Raw genomic sequence first — 20803 nt, forward strand, 5'->3', positions numbered from 1 at the left:
TGTTTGTGGGACCTTGCTGTGCACAAATTGGCTACGGCGTTTCCTACATTACTACAGTGATTACGTTTCAAAAAATACTTCATTGGCTGTATAGCGCTTTGGGACATCCTGAGGTCTTGAAAGGCGCTATATAAATGCAAGTCTTTCTTTCTTTGCCTTAGGAAGACCTTGAAGCGGAGAAAGTATGGCCACGGCTGATGTTCCCTGGTCGTGAGCCCTTACATCATGGGTATGAACACCCAGTTAAACCAGTCTGTGATCTTGCCTCTGTGGTCCTTTCATTAAATGAATGCCATAATTTCATTCCCGATTAACTGACATTATATTTTGAAATATGGCAACATTATTAGTACCCTCACTATATGTGTCCACCTGTGGGGGAGACCAAACCTAGGGGGCCATAAATCCCTAAGAGATAGTCACTAATAAATCCAATGGGGAATTCAGGAGAAACTTCTTTACCCAGAGAGTGGGGAGAATGTGGAACATGCTACCATAAGGAGTAGTTGAGACGAATAACATAGATGCATTTAAGGGGAAGCTAGATAAACACATGAGGGAGAAAGGAATAGAAGGATATGTAGATAGGGTTAGATGAAGTAGGGTGGGAGGAGGCTCGTGTGGAGCATGAACGCCGGCACAGACCAGTTTCTGTAAATTCCATGTAAATGTAGTTCCATGTAAATATATTTAATTGAAAACACACATAATGCGTTTTCATTCGGGGCGAGGAAACTGCGTTTAATAAAAATCAGATGGAAGTTTTTAATCCCAGGGCAGCACTGGGTTCTGGGACATTAAGGTAGTTGCTGTATCTGTTGTCCCATTCAGATCTACACAGCAGGTGATTTGATATAAATGAAAGACTGACTGGAGCTCCATTGAACCCAGTAAACAGGAAAGATTTTCTTCATTCAAGTTCAATCTTACAGGCAATTGGGAAAAAAACACTATTTTGATATTCAATTCTGCTGACAAGCTATATTAAAACTGGCTGTATTGCACAGGGGACTTTAATGTTTAGCACTTGTACTGCCAGTACGTCTGGGGAAGTTTCTGTCTTCCTGGGCCGAATGGTTTTGTCAGTTTTCGACACATGCTCTGTGAAGTAAACACTAATATTACAGTAATAAAACTGCTTAAATGTCAGGAGGGGTTTTTATTACTGGAATAATGCTGACTGTCTTAGATTGACACTTAAAAATGCAATTTTATATCAAAAATGTAAATATGCTCTCTTGCTCTTTCGTCCCCTTTTATCTTCTTATTGACAACTTAAATAATGACATAGAATTTACATCACAGAAACAAGCCATTCGGCCCATCTGGTCTATGCTGGTGTTTATGCTCCACACGAGCCTCCTCCTCTTCATCTAACCCTATCAGCATATCGACTTTGGTCACTGACGCACAGAGGAAACGTTCAATCACTGGAAGCAGGTCCAGCGAAGGGCCTCGCGGCTGGTCCCTTTCATCAGAGGACTGAATTATTATGAGGAAAGCTTAGAAAAACTGGACTCTTCAGCCTTGAATGGAGGCAAATGAGAAGGAACCTTGAGTAAGATGCTAAGTGGAATCAGAAAGGTTAACCCTGAGCCCAATTTCAGACTAAACCGCAAAATGCAGAGCGAGAGGACATGGGGTAGAAAGTGGTAAAAGACAAGTTCAGGTCTGATATCAAGTTGCACTTCCTCACACAGAGTGATTAATACTTGGGATAATCTTCCAGTTAGGGCAGTGGAGGCCAAAACTCTGGAGTCACTGAAGAGTCAAGTTAGGTGCCTTGATGGGGAAAATCATAATGAAAGGAGTTGGATGATGGGCCGAATGGCCTCTCACATCTGTTCTTACCTTTATGATTTTTGGTCTCTTTTCTATTTTCTTTCTGTCCTTTTTATTTTAACTTTAATTATACTCTTTTTATAACTGGTATAATTTATTCTAGCCAGGTTTTCTGGGGTTTTTTTTAAGTCTAAGTTTGGCCCTCTGTGGAATGTTTGCACGCAATCTCACAATTCCGATCTCTGCTATCTTAACAGAGGATTTAACTCAATTACTTTAAATGGGTTAATCCCCTCGGCTAAAATAGCGCAGAGAAGAATTTTCGATTAATGCCTTAAGTGTCCATATGCTAATACTCCACAGGGTTTCGTGAGGGTCCTTATTTCTTCGAGTTCCATGTTCTCACCAGGTGGTGGGATCAACTTTAAAAAAATACATCATTTGATTGACTAAAACCATCTCCAATTCCTGTTGTTCAGCCAGTTGAATGGCAAGAATCCTAAGTCTGTTGTGGTTGCATCATAGACTCAACCAGGTCAGACCAAGTCAATTCTTGCCCCTTTCTTTTTTTCTGGTCCCCAGTCAGGGAGGAGCTACCACCAGACAACTGTGGTGAACTGAGGGTTAATTAAAAGCACATCTTTTAAACGGATTAATCAGGATTCCCTCCCACATGGTTTGAGTTGCTATTATTCAGTCGGGTTGTCATGGAAAGGCATTAAGTGCAGGCCGGATCGTTCTCACATTACTCCCAAGATTGAACAAAGGTATCGCTGCCAAATCCAGGCTGCAGAACATCGTAGGCATTAGTCTTAGTCCGAATAGTAAGTGTTGTATTCATCCATGTGTCTGGAAGCACAGGGAGAGAGAGAGACTCTGCACGTCATTCCTTGTGAGCAGAGGCTTTCGGCCCTTCAGTGTTTGGTTTCCAGGCCTTGCGTTGGAAAAGTTTTTTTTTTGAGTAAAAATGATAGAGCTGGACCCTCTCACTTTGATAACAGTAAAGCCTGGCTCTACTGGAAGTTACTTTGTTTAAAAAGACAGTCAAGATAGCAGGGTAGATTTTCAACTTTACCTCCTGGACACGAAACATCGCCTGGGTGGAGCACAGAAAGGAAAATCAGGCGTGTTCTGTTACTGGCGTGCAATCCTCCCGGCCGGATTTTCCTTCCCGCCCAGATAAGATACTCCAGTGACTTTTGCTGGTGCGTCGGGGTGGGAGGGGGCGGGGGGAGGGAGGAGGAGTATGAAAGAAGGTACCCACCCTCCAGGATCTTGCTCAAGTGACTATCCATCGTGTAAGAGCCCAGAGAGTTAATGTCAGCAGTATGTTCAACCATGGCATCAATAACAGCCAAAGCCAATCCTTTTCTCACCTGACGCCCTCAAACTCAGACTTTCCATCAGGACTCACCAAATCAGGAGCAAGAACCATTGCTGATTCCACCCCCCTCTGAACGGGTGTGTTGAGGCCACCAGTTGATACCCCATTTGGGAGCATCTAGCTCAGCACAGACTGACATTCAAAATCGGGATCTTTCTGATCTATATGTCTCAGTTCAACACTGGGTGGGGGGATTTACCAATCAAGTCACTGGGGACTCGATTATATATTTTTAATTGGCAGACTGTTGGTCACAGAATGGCAATATTTGCGACTCGAGCTGAAGCAGCAGGGATTAACGAGTACTGTCCCTTTAAATGAATCATGAAGGATTTATTTTAAGAACGGTGTGTTCACCTCTCACTCAGAAAGGACACCAGCTGATTGGGTTCCAGCCCGAGATGCAGTGTAGTCTGTAGCTCTGAAGTTCACAACAGTGATTTGATATCCTGTTGATACAATCACAGGCCTCTAATACCTCTTACTAGAATCCTACCTGGGTTGCTTACCAGTTACCAACGATACATGAGGAACCAATTGTGACTGAGAGCAGCTAAGCAAACACAACCGGCCCACTTGGTAGCTCGTTCAGCCAGAGCGGTGGCAGAGGTTTTTTTTAATGTTCACTCTGGAGATGTGGGCATCGCTAGCAAGGCCAGAATTTACTGCTCAACCCTAGTTGCCCTTGAGAAGGTGGTGGTAAGGGTATCAAGATGTATGGAGCAATGGCGGATAAATGGAGTTGAGGTGCAAATCAGCCATGATCTAACTGAATGGCAGATCAGGATCGAGGGGCTGAATGGCCTCCTTTTCCTATGTTGAGCTGCCTTCTTGAACCGCTGCAGTCCGTGTGGGGAAGGTGCTCCCACGGTGCTGTTAGGCAGGGAGTTCTGGGATTTTGACCCCAGCGACATCATCAATTGATGAGCAGGATGAGGGGTGATCTGATTAAGCTATTAAAATAATTAAGTGAACGACAAGATGAGGAAGAATTCTTCCCTCTGGTAGGGGAATTCAGAACAAGTAGATATAAAGGCCAACAGCATGGAAAACATTGTAGAGCCTGTAACAGCATGGAAAATCCAGCATAGAGCAGGCTCCCATGGTCCAGGAGAGTGGTGGAGAAAGGTAGGTAGACCCCAGGGGTGCGGGCCACCCCACCGGCCGTGTACCGATAGGGGATCCCCACCCCCCAAGCACCAGCTCACACCTCCTCCACTCCCAGTGGCTCTGGTGCTGCCATGTCGCTGAATTGCACTAAATTGTCCACTGAAATCATTAAAAGGGATTTGATGCCTCGCACTTTTTAAAATATATCCAAAATCTTTAGGTACAAGATGTCAATTTTCCTGTACGAACAGCCCTTTATATAAGGAGCTATTCATGTTTCTTTTGTAAGGAATCTTACAACACCAGGTTATAGTCCAACAGTTTTATTTGAAAATCACAAGCTTTCGGAGGCTTTCTCCTTCGTCAGGTGAGTGTTGGATTCCTTGAAAATTACCGCATATATAGTCAGAGAACAATGCCTGATGATTACAGATAATCTTTCCAACTGCCCGTTATCAAGACAATCAAAGGAATTGAATAGTGTTCAGACAGAGAGACATTAGATACAAGACTACTGAAACGGATGAACGGACACCGCGCAACAATCGCCAGACAGGAGGGTTCCCTCCCAGTCGGGGAACACTTCAGCAGTCAAGGACATTCAGCCACCGATCTTCGGGTAAGCGTTCTCCAAGGCGGCCTTCGAGACACACGACAACGCAAAATCGTTGCGCAGAAATTGATAGCGAAGTTCCGCACCCATGAGGACGGCCTCAACCGGGATCTTGGGTTCATGTCACGCTACACGTAACCCCACCAGCGGAAAAAGAAAGTTATCTGTTTTTAATACAACTGGTCATTCTCTCTCTTTCTCTTCCTTTCGGATGTTTTTCTCTCTCTCTCTCTCTCTCTGTCTTTGGTTCTGGCCATTTGTATATTCAGTAGTCTTGTATCTAATGTCTCTCTGTCTGAACACTATTCAATTCCTTTGATTGCCTTGATAACGGGCAGTTGGAAAGATTATCTGTAATCACCAGGCATTGTTCTCTGACTATATATGCGCTAATTTTCAAGGAATCCCACACTCACCTGACGAAGGAGAAAGCCTCCGAAAGCTTGTGATTTTCAAATAAAACTGTTGGATTATAACCTGGTGTTGTAAGATTCCTTACATTTGTACACCCCAGTCCATCACCGGCATCTCCACATCATGTTTCTTTTGTTGCCGAGGGATATATTGGTGCAGAAGCTGACATCGTTACATTGACAGCGTGGAGTGCTTCGAAATCCCTGATAGTGAGAAGGGATCGGTGTCAGGGAGCTCGTCATTTAGGAACACTCCTTGATCAATACAGTTTTCAATTTCAAATTAATGACTAATGCCAGAAACACTAGCCTCTTTTAGGTAATTAAGGGTTGCTGCAAAGTAAAGATCTGTTAGTTACTTTTACTTGTGACGTAAGCGCTGCAGCCATAACTCTGCACAGGATTTATTACTGTGAGGCTGTGGCAACAGCGCAAGTGACCTTTTTCCATGAGGCTGCCTCATGTACAAGTCAGGACTGTGCCTTTAAGACCAGCCTGTCTTGTGCTGTAGCTCTATAAATGGTAATTACTTCACGCCGAAGCATATTTTGTAGTGACATTGATTCCAGCTTTCTGACAGGGGTTCAAGGGTCATAACCCCACCTCTTCGCCATCCTCTTCCAATTGGCTGCCTCTCTCTGGCCCCAAAATCTCACTGAATAGGACATATCAATAGCTCATAAAATGAAAGCAGCAATTCTTGTTTCTTCTCTAACTCGGGAGAGGTTTTCTGTGGATCGATATCTGGCTGGGAATGAGATTGAAGGCTTTAAAGGATTGGTGCAGAAGACCCATGTGATCAGATATCCCACAGAAAACAATAGTCCCTGTGCCACTGGGGTGTGCATGGAGGGGGACAAGTGTAGTGTTCTCTGGAGGATGCCAGGTCACAATTGAATATTGAAGCTGATGAGGGACGAGGAAGGGCATTTGACTCATCTTAGCTCATCCATTCCTAAAGACTCTGCAGTTACTCCTTCACAGAATCTAACTTTTTAAATGACTCCACAATTTATACCTCCAGTATCCAATCTGGAAGTCAATACCATGTGTTGATCACTCTCTGGGACGTTTTACTACATTAAAGGCACTATATAAATGTAAGTTTTTGTGGTTGGAGGAAGAACTTCCCACACCAGTCTTAAAATTTTTTTTTGCTAGTTTGAGCCTTTGCCTGCTCTCCTGACATCATTTAGTTTGAAGTATTGATGCAAGGATGGATGAATAATCTAGGGTTTTATTTAATAATCTTTGGGGTTCAGGGGGCATTTATGCAGAACATTCCCTCCAGAGATTAAATGGGTGGGATGGAGTCCATGATAAGGTGGCTTGTGGCCGGAGTGAGCTGAATGTGCTTTTCGAGTTCCGTGTTTTGTTGTGATCTCTATCAGAGTTTTTCTAATAGTTATAATGAGGCTCTGACCCTCGTGTTAAGGGTCACGGCATCTCTGTAGTCGAGAAAACAATTGCCTTAAGAGCAATCTCCCTTTAGTGAAGGAAATTAGAATCACTTTGTAAACATGACTATTGGATTGTAGCATATAATCTCTAGTTTTGAAAAAGCCTTATCTGTAAAATCAAATGATTCATCTATTCAGTACGGTGATGCATGGGCTGTGTTGATTGGTGGCATCATTAAGAGACTTAGTGAAGTCAATAGCACTGGATTCTTTCTTTGTAGTTCTGCCAGCAAAATAGAAAAGGCATTATAATTAGAGGCAGCCATATCCATAATCAGCCTGATCCATAATCACAGTTCAGCTGGCGAGTTTTGAGTCAATAAATGGTTTATTAACAAACCTTGAGTTTAATGTCTCCCAATGTATAATATAGCCAGAGAACAACAGGGTTAGATTTTCCCGTTTCTGCACCTGAGCCGGTTTGATTGCCCGCATGCACTGAGTAGGAGAATTGGGAAAGGAGGATCACACGGATGAGAGGGACCCATTTTCCACCTCCCGAGTTTCCATCCACTTAAATTAATGGAAAATCAGGCATGCTGCCTTACAGGCGTGAGATTTGTCATGCATGATTGACCTTTACTTGCTGGCCCCAGGCGATCCAATACCCCTGGGAACAGGAACAGGAAAATCTGCCCCACAACCTCTGTCACAACAAATTTAGTTTAGTGACTAATTTCCAGGATTAGCCAACACCAAGGGTACCGCAAGCAGCCATTTTATGCTGCAAGATTTTAACAACTGGATTAAGGAATATATCGCAAATAAACTACTTTCTTCCAGACGGTTGTTTTAATTTATTTTTAAAAAGCGAGAATTAGAAAAAAAAAGTATCGACCTGATTGGTAATGATTTTCTGTTAAAGAGGCAATGCTGCCTGATGGAGGATGTTTCAGGAATGTTTCCAAGATCTTCTCCTTTGTTCCAATAAAATACTGATCCAATAAAATAATAGATTTCCGGCACCAGATGAGATTGTTGGTTTTATAATGCCGTCAATTGCTTCACTGCACTCTTCTCTGCTTATGACAACACCGTCCCTTTAGTTTACTTTAGATGAAGATCCTGGAGTAATTCAATGACATTTTCTAATCTGTGTCATGTTTGGGAATTTAAGACGGTCTTTGATGGTCTATCAGGAAAGACTGAACAGGCTGGGGCTCTTTTCTCTAGAGGGTGACCTGATCGAGGTCTTCAAAATTATGAAGTGGTTTGATAGAGTAGACTTAGAGAAGATGTTTCCACTCGTGGGGTAGCTCAAAACCAGGGGGTCATAAATATAAGATAGTCGCTAATAAAGAATTCAGGAGAAAGTTCTTTATCCAGAGAGTGATTAGAAAGTGGAACTTGCTACCACATGGAGTAGTTGAGACGAATAGCATAGATTTAAGGGGAAGCTAGATAAGTACATGAGGGAGAAAGGAATAGAAGGATATGCTGATAGGGTTAGATGAAGTAAGGTGAGAGGAGGCTTGTGTGGAGCGTAAACGTCGGCATAGACCAATGGGGCTGAATGGCCTGTTCCTGTGCTATAACTCTGAGGTGCTTTGCAAATGAAAGATGAGCTAAAAGTTGATTTCTGACCGTTAGGCCTTGGCCTGTCGAAGCACTCTTTTCCTAGGATCACTGACACAGCATTCAGTGGCACACTTCATGGGGAAAGAAATTTCTGCTGTAGATCTATCCGTTAAAGCTCAACAAAAACCCCACAACTTCACTGTTATCACCTTCATAAAGGAAGTAAAAGTCAGGTCAAGACAAACCTACTCCTACACTTCCAAAACCGCATTACAGCGCAGCTTGCAAAATCAAAGGCCATGTGCTTCCATGTATCATGGGTGATCTTTCTTTACAGAGTGATTGCTGTCAACAGGAGAACAACATGCTGCTGGATATAAAGGGTGGCTAAGCTCCTTCCACCCAACAGATGATTATAGTGCAATTCGAGAGTCTTAATTTCGGGTTAATGCCATTTCTGTCTCTAAGGGGGCAATTTTAACCTAACTGGCCGGGAAAAGGTTTTACATCCCGTCCGATATTGACTTCAATGGAGAGCAAAATCGGGCGGGGTGTAAAATCAGCATCGCACCTGGTCCCGTCAGTTTCCCGATGGGCGTGCAAGGTTAAAATTGCCCGTTAAGTGTGCAATCCAGACAGGGTGTTCTCTCTTGAAATAAAAAGTGTTCAGAAATATATTTGTTCAATCTGTGTGTGGTGCTGAGCAATGCAAACAGAGCAGGGCAGGTTCAAGATTCGATCCCCGGTCTGTGTTGAGTTAAGTGGGGGTATTAGAATTGGCCTCATCTTCCTAGGCTAAGGAAGGAAAAAAATCAGTCAGGGCTCCTGCTTCTGGTTGCTACCCAGGTACCTCTGCTGGAAAATGCATGAGTGTAGATTTTCAGGCTAGAATAGAATCAAATTCATTGGTGGTGCTCCCATGGTGGAACAGCTTTCTGACGCTGTCATGCTGACACGTGAAGAACATTGAATTGAGTGAGATACCAGTGGGTCAGCAAGGCCAAGAAAACCTAACTATATAATGGCCACTTACAAAACAGAGCAGTACTGAAGGGTCATGACCTTCCCATCCATTAGCAACATATCATTAATTAGATCCCAATCCTTCAGTTTCTATTTTAAGTTACATTATGGCCTTTCATGATGTGCAAAATCGATGAATCAATAGGACACAATTCCCAAGGATGGTGTGATAGTACAGAGGATTGGTGTTGCTGTGTGCTATGCCACGGAATGTTAAAATGCAGAGCTGGAAAGTTCTGAATCACCCATACTATCAGGGGATGGCATCGGGCACAGGGCAGACATTGTGAGGCATCAGGGAGGGAGAAAGTTACCTGGACACTTTGATCCAGGAGGTAGTCATGCCCCTTAGACTAAATACTGTAGAATTGGCATGTGGTCAGGGACAGGAGGGTGTGACTGCGAGTGAGGCAGGTACAGGAATCCAGGAGGTAACATTGCAGGAGCCTTAGTCCCTGAGCTTGTCCAATAGATACGAGGTTCTTGCAGCCCTTGTGGATGAATGCAGGGACTGCAAGGAGATGAACAAACTGGCCACGGCACCGTGGTTCAGGAGGCCATTCAAATGGGGGGAGTAAAAAGGAATGTGGTTGTAGTAGGCGACAGTATAGTTAGAGGGATAGACACTGTTCTCTGCAGCCAGGAGCATGAGTCCCGAAGGCTGTGTTGCCTACCCGGTGCCATGGTTAAGGACATCTCCTCAGGGCTGGAGAGAAACTTGGAGTGGGAGGGGGAGGATCCAGTTGTCGTGGTCCACGTAGGTACCAACGACATAGGTAGGACTAAGAAAGAGGTTCTGCTGAGGGAGTTTGAGCAACTAGGGACTAAATTAAAAAGCAGAACCACAAAGGTGATAATTTCCAGATTGTTATCTGAGCCACGAGCAAATTGGCACAGGGTAAATCAGATCAGAGAGATGAATGCGTGGCTCAAAGATTGGTGTGGGAGAAGTGGGTTTCGATTCATGGGGTACTGACACCAGTACTGGGGAAAGAGGGAGCTGTTCCGTTGGGACGAGCTTCACCTGAACCATGCTGGGACCAGTGTTCTGGCAAACTGAATAACTAGGGCGGTAGAGAAGGCTTTAAATTAAATAGAGGGGGGAAGGGCTCAGGTGGGGTGAAGTTTAAATTGATAAAGAGAAAAGACAAGGAAGTAGTACAGGAAAGTGATGGGGGTAATGATGAACAGAGTGTGTCAGGAAGGGACAGAGTGTATAAACATAAGAGTGCACAGGGCCGGGGTAGGAAAGAATGGTAAAAAGACAAAATTAAAGGTTCTTTATCTGAATGCGCGCAGCATTCGTAATGACATAGATGAATTGACAGCACAAATAGAAACAAATCGGTATGATCTTGTGACCATTACAGAGATGTGGTTGCAAGGTGACCAAGGTTGGGAGATAAATATTCAGGGTTATTTAACATTTCGGAAGGATAGAAAGAAAGGTAAAGGTGGTGGGGTAGCTCTGTTAATAAAGGATGAAATTGGTATAATGGTGAGAAATGATCTGGGCTGAGAAGATCAAGATGTCGAATCAATTTGGGTGGAGGTAAGAAACAGCAAGGGAAAGAAATCATTGGTGGGAGTAGTATATAGGCCCCCTAACAGTAGCTACACTGTAGGGCAAAATATCAATCCGGAAATAAGGGGGGCTTTAAAAAAGGTAATACAATAATCATGGGCGATTTTAACTTTCACATAGATTGGACAAATCAAATTTGCAAAAATAGCCCTGAGGAGGAGTTCATAGAGTGTATTAGAGACTGTTTCTTAGACCAATACGTCAGGGAACCAACCAGGTAACAGGCCTTTTTGGATCTGGTAATGGGTAACGAAACAGGATTAATTAATGATCTCAAAGTAAAGGATCCCTTGGGAAGCAGTGATCATAACATGATAAAATTTCACATCCAGTTTGAGAGCGAGGATCTTGGATCTGAAACGACTGAATCAAACTTAAATAAGGGCAATTATAAAGGAATGAGGGCGGAATTGGCTAAAGTGGACTGGGTAATCAGATTAGATGGTATGATGGTGGATAAGCAGTGGCAAACATTTAAAAAGATATTTTATGACTCGCAACAAAAGTATATCCCTGTGAGGAGGAAAGACTCCACAAAAAGGGTGAACCAACCATGGCTAACTAAGGAAGTAAAGGATGGTATCAGGTTAAAAGAAAAAGCCTACAACATGGCAAAGATTACTGGTGAGCCCGAAAATTGGGAAAACTTTAAAAACCAGCAAAGGATGACTAAAAGAATAATAAAGAGAGTGAAAATAAATTATGAGAGTAAACCAGCAAGAAATATAAAAACTGACAGTAAAAACTTCTACAAGTGTATAAAAAGGAAGAGAGGAGCTAAAGTAAACATTGGTCCCTTTGAGGATGAGACTGATGAAATAATAATGGAAAACAAGGAAATGGCAGAGGAACTGAACAGATATTTTGTATCTGTCTTCACAGTAGAAGACACTAATAATATACCAATAATAGTAGAAAATCAAGGGGCAAAGGGGAGGGAGGAACTAAAAACAATCACTATCACTAGAGAAAAAGTACTAGGTAAACTAATGGGTCTAAAGGCTGACAAGTCCCCTGGACGTGATGGCTTGCATCCGAGGGTCTTAAAGGAAGTGGCTACAGAGATAGTGGATGCATTGGTTGTAATCTTCCAGAATTCACTAGATTCTGGAAAGGTCCCAGCGGATTGGAAAACCGCAAACATAACACCCCTATTCAAGAAGGGAGTGAGACAGAAAGCAGGTAACTATAGACCAGTTAGCCTAACATCTGTCATTGGGAAAATGCTAGAATCCATTATTAAGGAAGTAGTAGCATGACATTTGGAGACTCATAATACAATCAAGGAGAGTCAACATGGTTTTATGAAGGGGAAATCGTGTCTGACAAATTTATTAGAGTTCTTTGAGGAAGTAACGGGCAGGGTGGATAAAGGGGAACCAATGGATGCAGTATATTTGGATTTCCAAAAGGCATTCGATAAGTTTCCACATAAAAGGTTACTGCACAAAATAAGAGCTCATGGTGTTGGGGGTAATATACTGGCATGGATAGAGGATTGACTAACTAACAGAACACAAAGAGTCGGGATAAAAGGGTCATTTTCAAAATGGCAATCTGTAACTAGTGGGGTGCCGCAGGGCTCAGTGCTGGAGCCTCAACTATTTACAATATATATCAATGACTTGGATGAAGGAACAGAGTGTCTTGTGGCCAAATTTGCTGATGATATAAAGATAGGTGGAAAAGCAGGTTGCGAGGAGGACACAAAGTGTCTGCAAAGGGATACTGACAGGTTAAGCGAATGGGCAAAAATTTGGCAGATGGAATATAATGTCGGAAAATGTGAAGTCATCCACTTTGGGAGGAAAAATAAAAAAGCAAAATATTATTTAAATGAAGAAATACTACAAAATGCTGCGGTACAGAGGGATCTGGGTGTCCTGGTACATGAAACACAAAAAGTCAACATACAGGTGCAGCAGGTAATCCGGAAGGCAAACGGAATATTGGCCTTTATTTCTAGGGGAATGGAGTATAAAAGCAGGGAAGTCATGCTACAACTGTACAGGGTGCTGGTGAGACCACACCTGGAGTACTGCGTACAGTTCTGGTGCCCTTATTTAAGGAAGGACATACTTGCATTGGACGCAGTTCAGAAAAGGTTCACCTAGGTTGATTTCGGGTATGGAAGGGTTGTCTTATAAGGAAAGATTGAACAGGTTGGGTCTATATTCATTGGAGTTTAGAAGAATGAGAGGAGATCTTATTGAAACATACAAGATTCTGAGGGGACTCGATAGGGTAGATGCTGAGAGGATGTTACCCCTCATGGGGGAATCTAAAATTAGGGGGCATAGTCTCAGAATAAGGGGTCGCCCGTTTAAGATGGAAATGAGGAGGAATTTCTTCTCCCAGAGGGTCGTGAATCTTTGGAATTCTTTACCCCAAAAAGCTGTGGAGGCTGAGTCATTGAACACATTCAAGGCCGAGTTAGACAAATTTTTGATCAGCAAGGGAGTCAAAGGATATGGGGAAAGGGCGGGAAAGTGGAGTTGAGGTAAAAATCAGATTAGCCATGATCTCATTAAATGGCGGAGCAGGCTCGAGGGGCCGAATGTCCTACTCCTGCTCCTATCTCTTATGCCTGATTTTAGTTTCTTCTTTATAAGACAATAAGTCTTAGTGAAGTGGCTCAGGAATAGGTCGACCTCTTGACCAAGGAAGGAAGCAGGGCAAGACAGAACAAATGTGCAATAAATTGGGATTTTCTCTTTTGTACGTTTTCTCAGCAAAAGAAAACTAATATTTTTGCAACAATTCTATTATAACAATTACTTCTGATAGGAGCGGTGAGATCATGGGCTCAGTTTTAATTTGGAAGTGCGGGTGTGTTGGGGGAGGTGGGGTGGTGGTGGGTGGCTATGAAAATTGGGGAAATGAGGAGCGGGAAACGAACCTGGCTCCCTCCGATGTCCCCCCCCCACCCCGATCTTTGTCCTACACCCCCCCATCATTGTACCTCCCCCCCCCCCCACTCTCTCTCGCAGCGCGGATGATGCCTCTCTCTCTCTCTCTCTCTCTTTCATTGTCCCCTCCCGTCGACGTTGCAGCTTCTGTCGGGCGCGAAACCCGGAAACAAGATTAATGAGAATCAATTACCTCGCGATCGCGTGGGGAAAGGTAAGTTTTTATTTTTCGGGTTTGCCGTGCGCCCATTGACCACCTCCCCCACCCTGCTGCCACCCCGCCAGCTTTTTAAAATTGAGCCCCATGGGTTTAAGATAATCATTTGTTTAATATGGAGTGATAAGAAGAACAGGCCTTACTGTTTGTGAATCCATTTGCGTCTGCCCTCTCAGATGGACGTAAAAGATCCCACAGCACTATTTCGAAGAAGAGCAGGGAAGTTCTCCCCGATGTCCTGGCCAATATTTATCCCTCAACCAACATCACTAAAACACGTTATCTGATCATTATCTCATTGCTGTTTGTGGGAGCTTGCTGTGCGCAATTTGGCTGCCGCGTTTCCTACATTACAACAGTGACTACAATTCAAAATAAAAAGTACTTCATTGGCTGTCGAGCACTTTGGGACACCCTTAGGTCGTGAAAGGCACTGTATAAATGCAAGTCTTTTTCTTCCTTTTGCTGCTGAAAGATATTGTAGTGATGTGGGATTAATTTTGAAATGTCACCCACTCGAGTAACAATGGGGGAAGAAGGAGAAGCATCTCTTTAAGACAGAAACGAGGGTTCTGACATGTCACCAGGAGACAGTATTCTTTCCCTACTCCCCAGGTGGCTCAAATCATCACATTCTTCTGGCTTTCAACTTCCAGACCTACTTTGAGTTAGACGTCTAGACATTAATTTCTCTCTTAGATTCTTAGATTTCTGTTTTGCTGATAAGTATAACATCAGCTAATGCTGTGTGTGGGAGAGTATTGTAGGGAACATTGGAACAGGAGTAGCCCAGTTGGCCCTTAGAGCCTGCTCTGCTAGGCCGACTCTTTTTAAAAAATTCATAATACCTTTCCTTTCTCCACATTCTAACTTTCTGACCATGTTTCTCTCTCCCTGTTAAACACTTCCATTGATTCAGCATCTATGGCGTTGTGGGACAGTGCATTGCACATTCCCGCCACACTTGTGTGAAAATATTTTTTGCTGAATTCATTTTTAATTGGGTTTGTTCCAACTTTAAGATTTCGGGCCTCATCCACCGGCCATATCGGCAAATCGTGGCGACGCTGCCAGCCTTGTTCCATGCATGGCATAGAATTTACAGCACTGAAACAGGCCATTCGGCCCAACGTTAAAAGAAATGGTGGACCATGGGCAGCTGTTGCAGCTGTGACCTGCTGCTATGGTTGGTGGGCGAGAGTCCAACCAGTGCATTCGGAAAATCGGCCTTTATGTCCACTTGTTCTGGATTCCCCTACTAGAGGGAGGAGTTGTTCCTTATCTTCTTGTTCTTTGAATTATTTTAATAGCTTGGTCAGATCACCCCTCATCCTGCTCATCGGTCGATGATGTCGCTGGGACAAAATCCTGGAACTCCCTACCTAACAGCACTGTGGGGGAACCTTCACCACACAGACTGCAGCGGTTCAAGAAGGCGGCTCACCACCACCACCTTCTCGAGGGCAACTAGGGATTGTCAATAAATGTTGGCCTTGCCAGCGATGCTCACATCCCAAGAATGAGATAAAATAGGGACCATAATCCAAGTTTGCCCAGTCTCTCATCAGAGCCACTCAATAACAAGATTGTGTCACGTTAGAATTTTTCTACTTTGTCAATTAAGTACAACATTATATATGTGAAGTCCATCTCCCAGAGTATTGTGCCAAACTGTACCTCATCTACTCTCCCTGAGGTTAAATGTGGAACAATCGATACCCATGTGCGATTGCAGTCCAACCGAGGAGATTGAATGATGTCATAAACTTGCAAGGGAAAAGAACAAGCTTTTTTTTCCAGGCATCTCTTACGACTAAAGCCTTGAAACGCTCGCCAGCAGAATCTGTAATTTTTATAATCATATGTGCTCTTTCGGTCGTAGGTCAGAGGTTGGATTTGTTCCATATTTATAGTCTGTTTTGTGCCAGCAATGGCTGTCAGTGTGCACGTCAGCAGTCCCCCCAAGTTCATTGACCCTGGTGTGCGATGACATTCACGCAATGGAATTAGTGGTACATGATGTCATTCCTTCTGGTCTATTGAGCAATAGTCTACCGTTAATTACTATTGGCCGTCGCCTTGCAAATACAAGCTTTTTTTTAATGAACGAAAAGCTTCACAATTCATTTTCAAAACTTGTCAACAAATAGCCAGTAATTAAACCAGCCTCAGCCATCTCATCGTGATATCCAATCACTGAGTTATTAAATATTAAAATAAACCGGTTGTCAGCATTACACAATAGGCAGTACAATTTGATTACATCATGCATGTGTGTGATGTCACCCAATGTCACTTTGAAGCTGATATATTTACCGGTTAACTGGCTCTCTATCTGTAAAGTATTTTTCTTTTTAAAAAAAAATGTTTCTTTTAATGTCTTTTTGTGTCTGTCGAGATCAGGGATGTCAGCACTCAGGAACGGAACATTTTTCAACTTTGAGTGCACCAGGTCAGGTATAGCACAGCCAAATACAGAGTAAAGAGTACTTGGAGTACTGACCACACTTGGAGTACTGACCACACTTGGAGTACTGACCACACTTGGAGTACTGTGCACAGTTCTGGTCTCCATATTATAAAAAGGTTATAGAGGCATTGGAGAAGGTCCAAAAAAATGAGACAATATACATATCAGGACAGACTAAATAGGCTGGGGCTCATTTCCCTAGAAAAGAGAAGGCTGAGGGGTGACCTAATAGAGGTCTTTAAGATAACAAAAGGGTAGATGTTTCCACTTATGGTCTCAAACCTAGGGAACATAAATATAAGATAGTCACTAATAAATCCAATAGCGAATTCAAGAGAAATGTCTTTACCCAAAAAGTGGTAAGAATGTGGAACTCGCTATCAAAAGGAGTAGTTGAGGCAAACAGCATAGATGTATTTAAGGGGAAGTTAGATAAGCACATGAGGGAGAAAGAAATAGAAGGATACGGTGAAAGGGTCAGATGAAGTAGGGAGGGAGAGGCTCGTGTGAAGCATAAACGCTGGCATAGACCAGTTGGGATGAAAGGCCTGTTTCTATTCTGTAGACTCAATGTAAAGCTTGCTTCGCTCTGCCTAAAACTCAGAGGGGAATATCTTGCTGTATCAATAGGAGTTAACAACGACCCTTCCCAGCCATCCTTATTATCTGTTTGATTAATTGAACTAATTTATTGACATGAACTGCCCTCCACTACCATTCTCGAGTAACCATCCATCTTTGAGTCTGAACAACAGTGAGAGAAGGTAATCAGTTCAATCCAATCCTGTCATCATGTGATGTGTGCACTGTCCAACAAGGGTCATTGAATAGCAATTCACCAGTTAGAATCCTGGTTGATTCTCCCCCTTCCTAACTTGGGAACACTGATTCCAGTATCACCACTGCTATCCTGGGAACTCAGGGTTGATGGTGGAGCAAGAACAAAGCCTATAGCCTCGTTTGTCCTGTCAAGTTGTGTCTGTTAGAAACTGGGTTGATATTATTGAAACTAAGCCCCTGTAGAATATTTAGATTCAGCACAGAGAGGAGGTGTGGGCTGAACCATTTTGGGTTGGATTCAAAAGCAGATCGCAGAGGTCAAAGGATGTTGTGCTAATGCACTGTACTTATTGCACAATCTCCTGTAAATAACTTTTCAATTTACCAAAACATTGAAATGGAAGAAATATATAATTGGTAAGCTTTGTGTGTCACTAATTTTTTGTCTTTGTTTTTTCTGGTTGCCAGGGACCCTAAATACTGTGGACATTGTGACAGTTCATCGCCATGGCAATGGTTCAGGCAATGCCCATAGCTTCTGAGCATCAGAATTCAGACAGTGAGACCCAACTGCAAACTTCTGCAGCATCACCAATTTTGCAAAGCACCATGGGAAGCGTTGGCAGTCTTATATCAGGGCGCAACTACCATGACAAGCACTGCAAGGCCACAGAGTACAATAGCAAGTGCCGAAAAACTGGCCAGATGCAGAACATTTTCAGGCAACAGGATGGACACCTAAAAAATGGCTACTCTCAGGACTGTATTGGCGGAGTGGCAACCAAGAAACAGTGTTCAGCAACTGGAAAATATGGAAACTATGCCTATTTAAATGAGGACCACCGGAATGGAGGCTGGAATATGACAGAGTCTCCCATCAGTCCTTGCAGTGATCCTGAAGATGTACGAGAAGGAAGGTCAATCAATGGAAATATCCGAGGGCCTCCTCCAAAAATAATTCCAGTGTCAGGCAAGCTGGAGAAGGTAAGTGGAATATTGGTCACATTGAGAGATTCTCATGGGGAATGTAACAGTGCGTGAATGCACCAGTGAGCTGTGTCGTTAAATTCACAACCACAAGCCCTCACATTGCCTGCTATCAGATGGAGTTGCAGAACACAACAGCCTTGAAATTACACCCTGGGCCATTAGCGCATGAATGCTTAACCCATTATGTGTTAACCATTTACACTCAGTGGGCCCGATTTTAGCACCCGCTATCGGGTGCATTCTCGGCTGGGGGGGGGGCCTCGAAAATCGTAAAATCCAGGATCCCGACCGGATCCCGCCTCGATCCCGCCCACTTCCGGGTTCCCCTCTGATGCGCCGGCGTTCGCGCGCAGCCCCCGCTGGTGGGAATCCCGCAGGCAATTAAAGCCAGCGGGATGCCACTTGAGAGTATTTATGTAGCTATTTCAGGTCATTAACTGACCTGATTAAGGGACTGTGTGTGATTTTGGATCAACATGGGACTGTTTCCCACACTGGGGGAAACACTCCCAGATGGAATGGACGTGTTGCAGCTGCCAGCCTGTGGCAGCTGCAAAGGTCCATTTGACGGCGGGGGGGAGACCCTCACCCATTGCAGGAGGCCACTCTGTCACTTGGGACAAAGTTTGGCCTCCACCACCCTCCTCCTGACGGTCAAAGTCACCAACCTGCACACTTACCCCGGGGTCTGGAGACATGTACCTACCTTGCGGACCCCCTCACATGTACATCTTGTGATGGGGGCCGCCGTAGCTGCAGTCATGACCTCCTCGGAGGGCGAACAGCATCACCAGCCTCGCCATCCACGCCGTCCACCTCTGACACGTGGAGCTCCACAACACAGTGCCGTGACACATCCACCTGTACAGCAGGAGGGAGGGCTACCGCAGAGAGAGATGCGTCGCAGAGGGCACTACCCTCGCCACAGGGTCCACAGACTGAGGCTCAGCCTCCTGGACCTCTCTAAGCAGCAGTACACACGGAGGCTCAGAGTCACTCGACATGTAGCCGTGGACATCTGCAGCCTCTTTCATGCCGAGCTGCTCCTGGCTGGCCCGTGCACCATCTTCCTACCTGTCACTGTCAAGGTCACCACTGCCCTCCCGAACTTCTCCTCCACAGCCTTCCAGGGTGCAACCGGGGACATCCCCGATGTCTCTCAGTCATCTGCGCAGAAGAGCCCTGCAAATACACCTACACCCACTCTGCAGTGACACAATGGGTGGCATCAGTGGTGGGTCCTCATAGTGATACCCAGGAGCGGGCATTATTGCACAAACCGGACAGGATTCACAATGACATGGCAGTAGTGGTGCCAATATAATGTGTGATGTGAGTTCTGAAATTCAATAGAAGTAACAACCATGACAAACCCTCAAACACCCTTGTGCATCCCCTTCATGCTCACAACACGTTTGCCTTACGCTGCCTACTGCACATATGTGATGCATGCCCTGTGGCTGCAGCACAGGTAGTGGCAGGTTGAGTGAGGCTGGCCGTGAGAGAGATGCACGAGAGGGTGAGTATGGGATAGAGCCATGAGATTGTATGAGGATTGGGTTGCGTGGTAGTGGCGGGATGAGTACTGGCGAGGTGAGTAGGTGCAGGTACGATGAGGATGAGGTTTGAGTGGGTATGAGGGGTGATGTGACAGAGTAGTGTTGGCAGTGCAGAAGGAGATGTGGGGTGGGGGCAGTGATGTGGCAGACGGAGTGTAGGGGAAAGACTACGTGTACTCACTGTGGCTGACCTACTGAGGTCATTGGAGCGCCTCCTGCACTGTGTGCAGGTGGGCGATATGTTGTTGGCGCTGGTGACCTCCTCTGCCACCTCGAGCCAGGCCTTCCTGGTGGCAGAGGCAGGCTGCTTCCTCCCGCCCGCCGGGTGGAAGATCTCTGTCCTCCCCCTCCTCCTCACCCCATGTATTGATACCTGGGGTGAGGCATCATTAAACTGGGAGCAGCCTTCCCCCTGGGCTGCTCCATGCAGTCATCTTTGCTATTTGTTGCAGCATCTGTCAGTGGAGGACTGCCCCTTTAAATAGAGCGCCTCCAGCTGACAGATCTTACTGCGCATGCGCAGCCCGCCCGACGCGCAGACCAGCAGCGGGGAACCCGGAGGAGCAGGTAAGTGGCTCCAATTAGTGCGTTGCCTGCTACGATCGCACGGGAAACACACTAATTTCACCGGGCGCGTTACCCACGCACCCGCTTGCCCACCCGCCGAGAACCCGCACTCCTGCTAAAATCGGGCCTAGTGTGTCTGTTAAAATAGTGGACAAGGGAGTCTCATATGCATGTGTTAATTGTTTGTTCACTAATGTCCCAATGCGCAATGTTGACGCCAATATAGGCATTTCTTCCCTAGGTAGGTGGAGACAATCAAAGGATGAATCACTTTAGATCATGCTCTTTGTGGCTGGTTCAGAGAGAGATGGGCTAGATGGACACAGAACTTCCCCGTTTGTAGTGTATGTGTCTATAGAGGTAACACATAAGAAAGGTGCCTGTATGGCAGTTGATCAAAGGGATTTTGGGGTCCATGCACAC

At 44.7% G+C, this 20803-nt stretch overlaps 1 protein-coding gene across 2 annotated transcripts in view; it reads left to right on the forward strand.

Moving 5' to 3' along the window:
* lzts2a (leucine zipper, putative tumor suppressor 2a) overlaps nt 1-20803 on the forward strand; it is a 168261-nt gene that overhangs the window by 133462 nt on the left and 13996 nt on the right. For both annotated transcript variants that reach the window (XM_068002091.1, XM_068002092.1), the window contains one exon: nt 17733-18248. In XM_068002091.1, coding sequence (XP_067858192.1) covers nt 17772-18248 — 477 coding nt within the window. In that variant the 5' untranslated portion in view covers nt 17733-17771. The remainder of the gene's footprint in view (nt 1-17732; nt 18249-20803) is intronic.

Source organism: Heptranchias perlo, chromosome 21 (assembly GCF_035084215.1).
Source record: "Heptranchias perlo isolate sHepPer1 chromosome 21, sHepPer1.hap1, whole genome shotgun sequence".
NCBI classification, from domain to species: Eukaryota; Metazoa; Chordata; class Chondrichthyes; order Hexanchiformes; family Hexanchidae; genus Heptranchias; species Heptranchias perlo.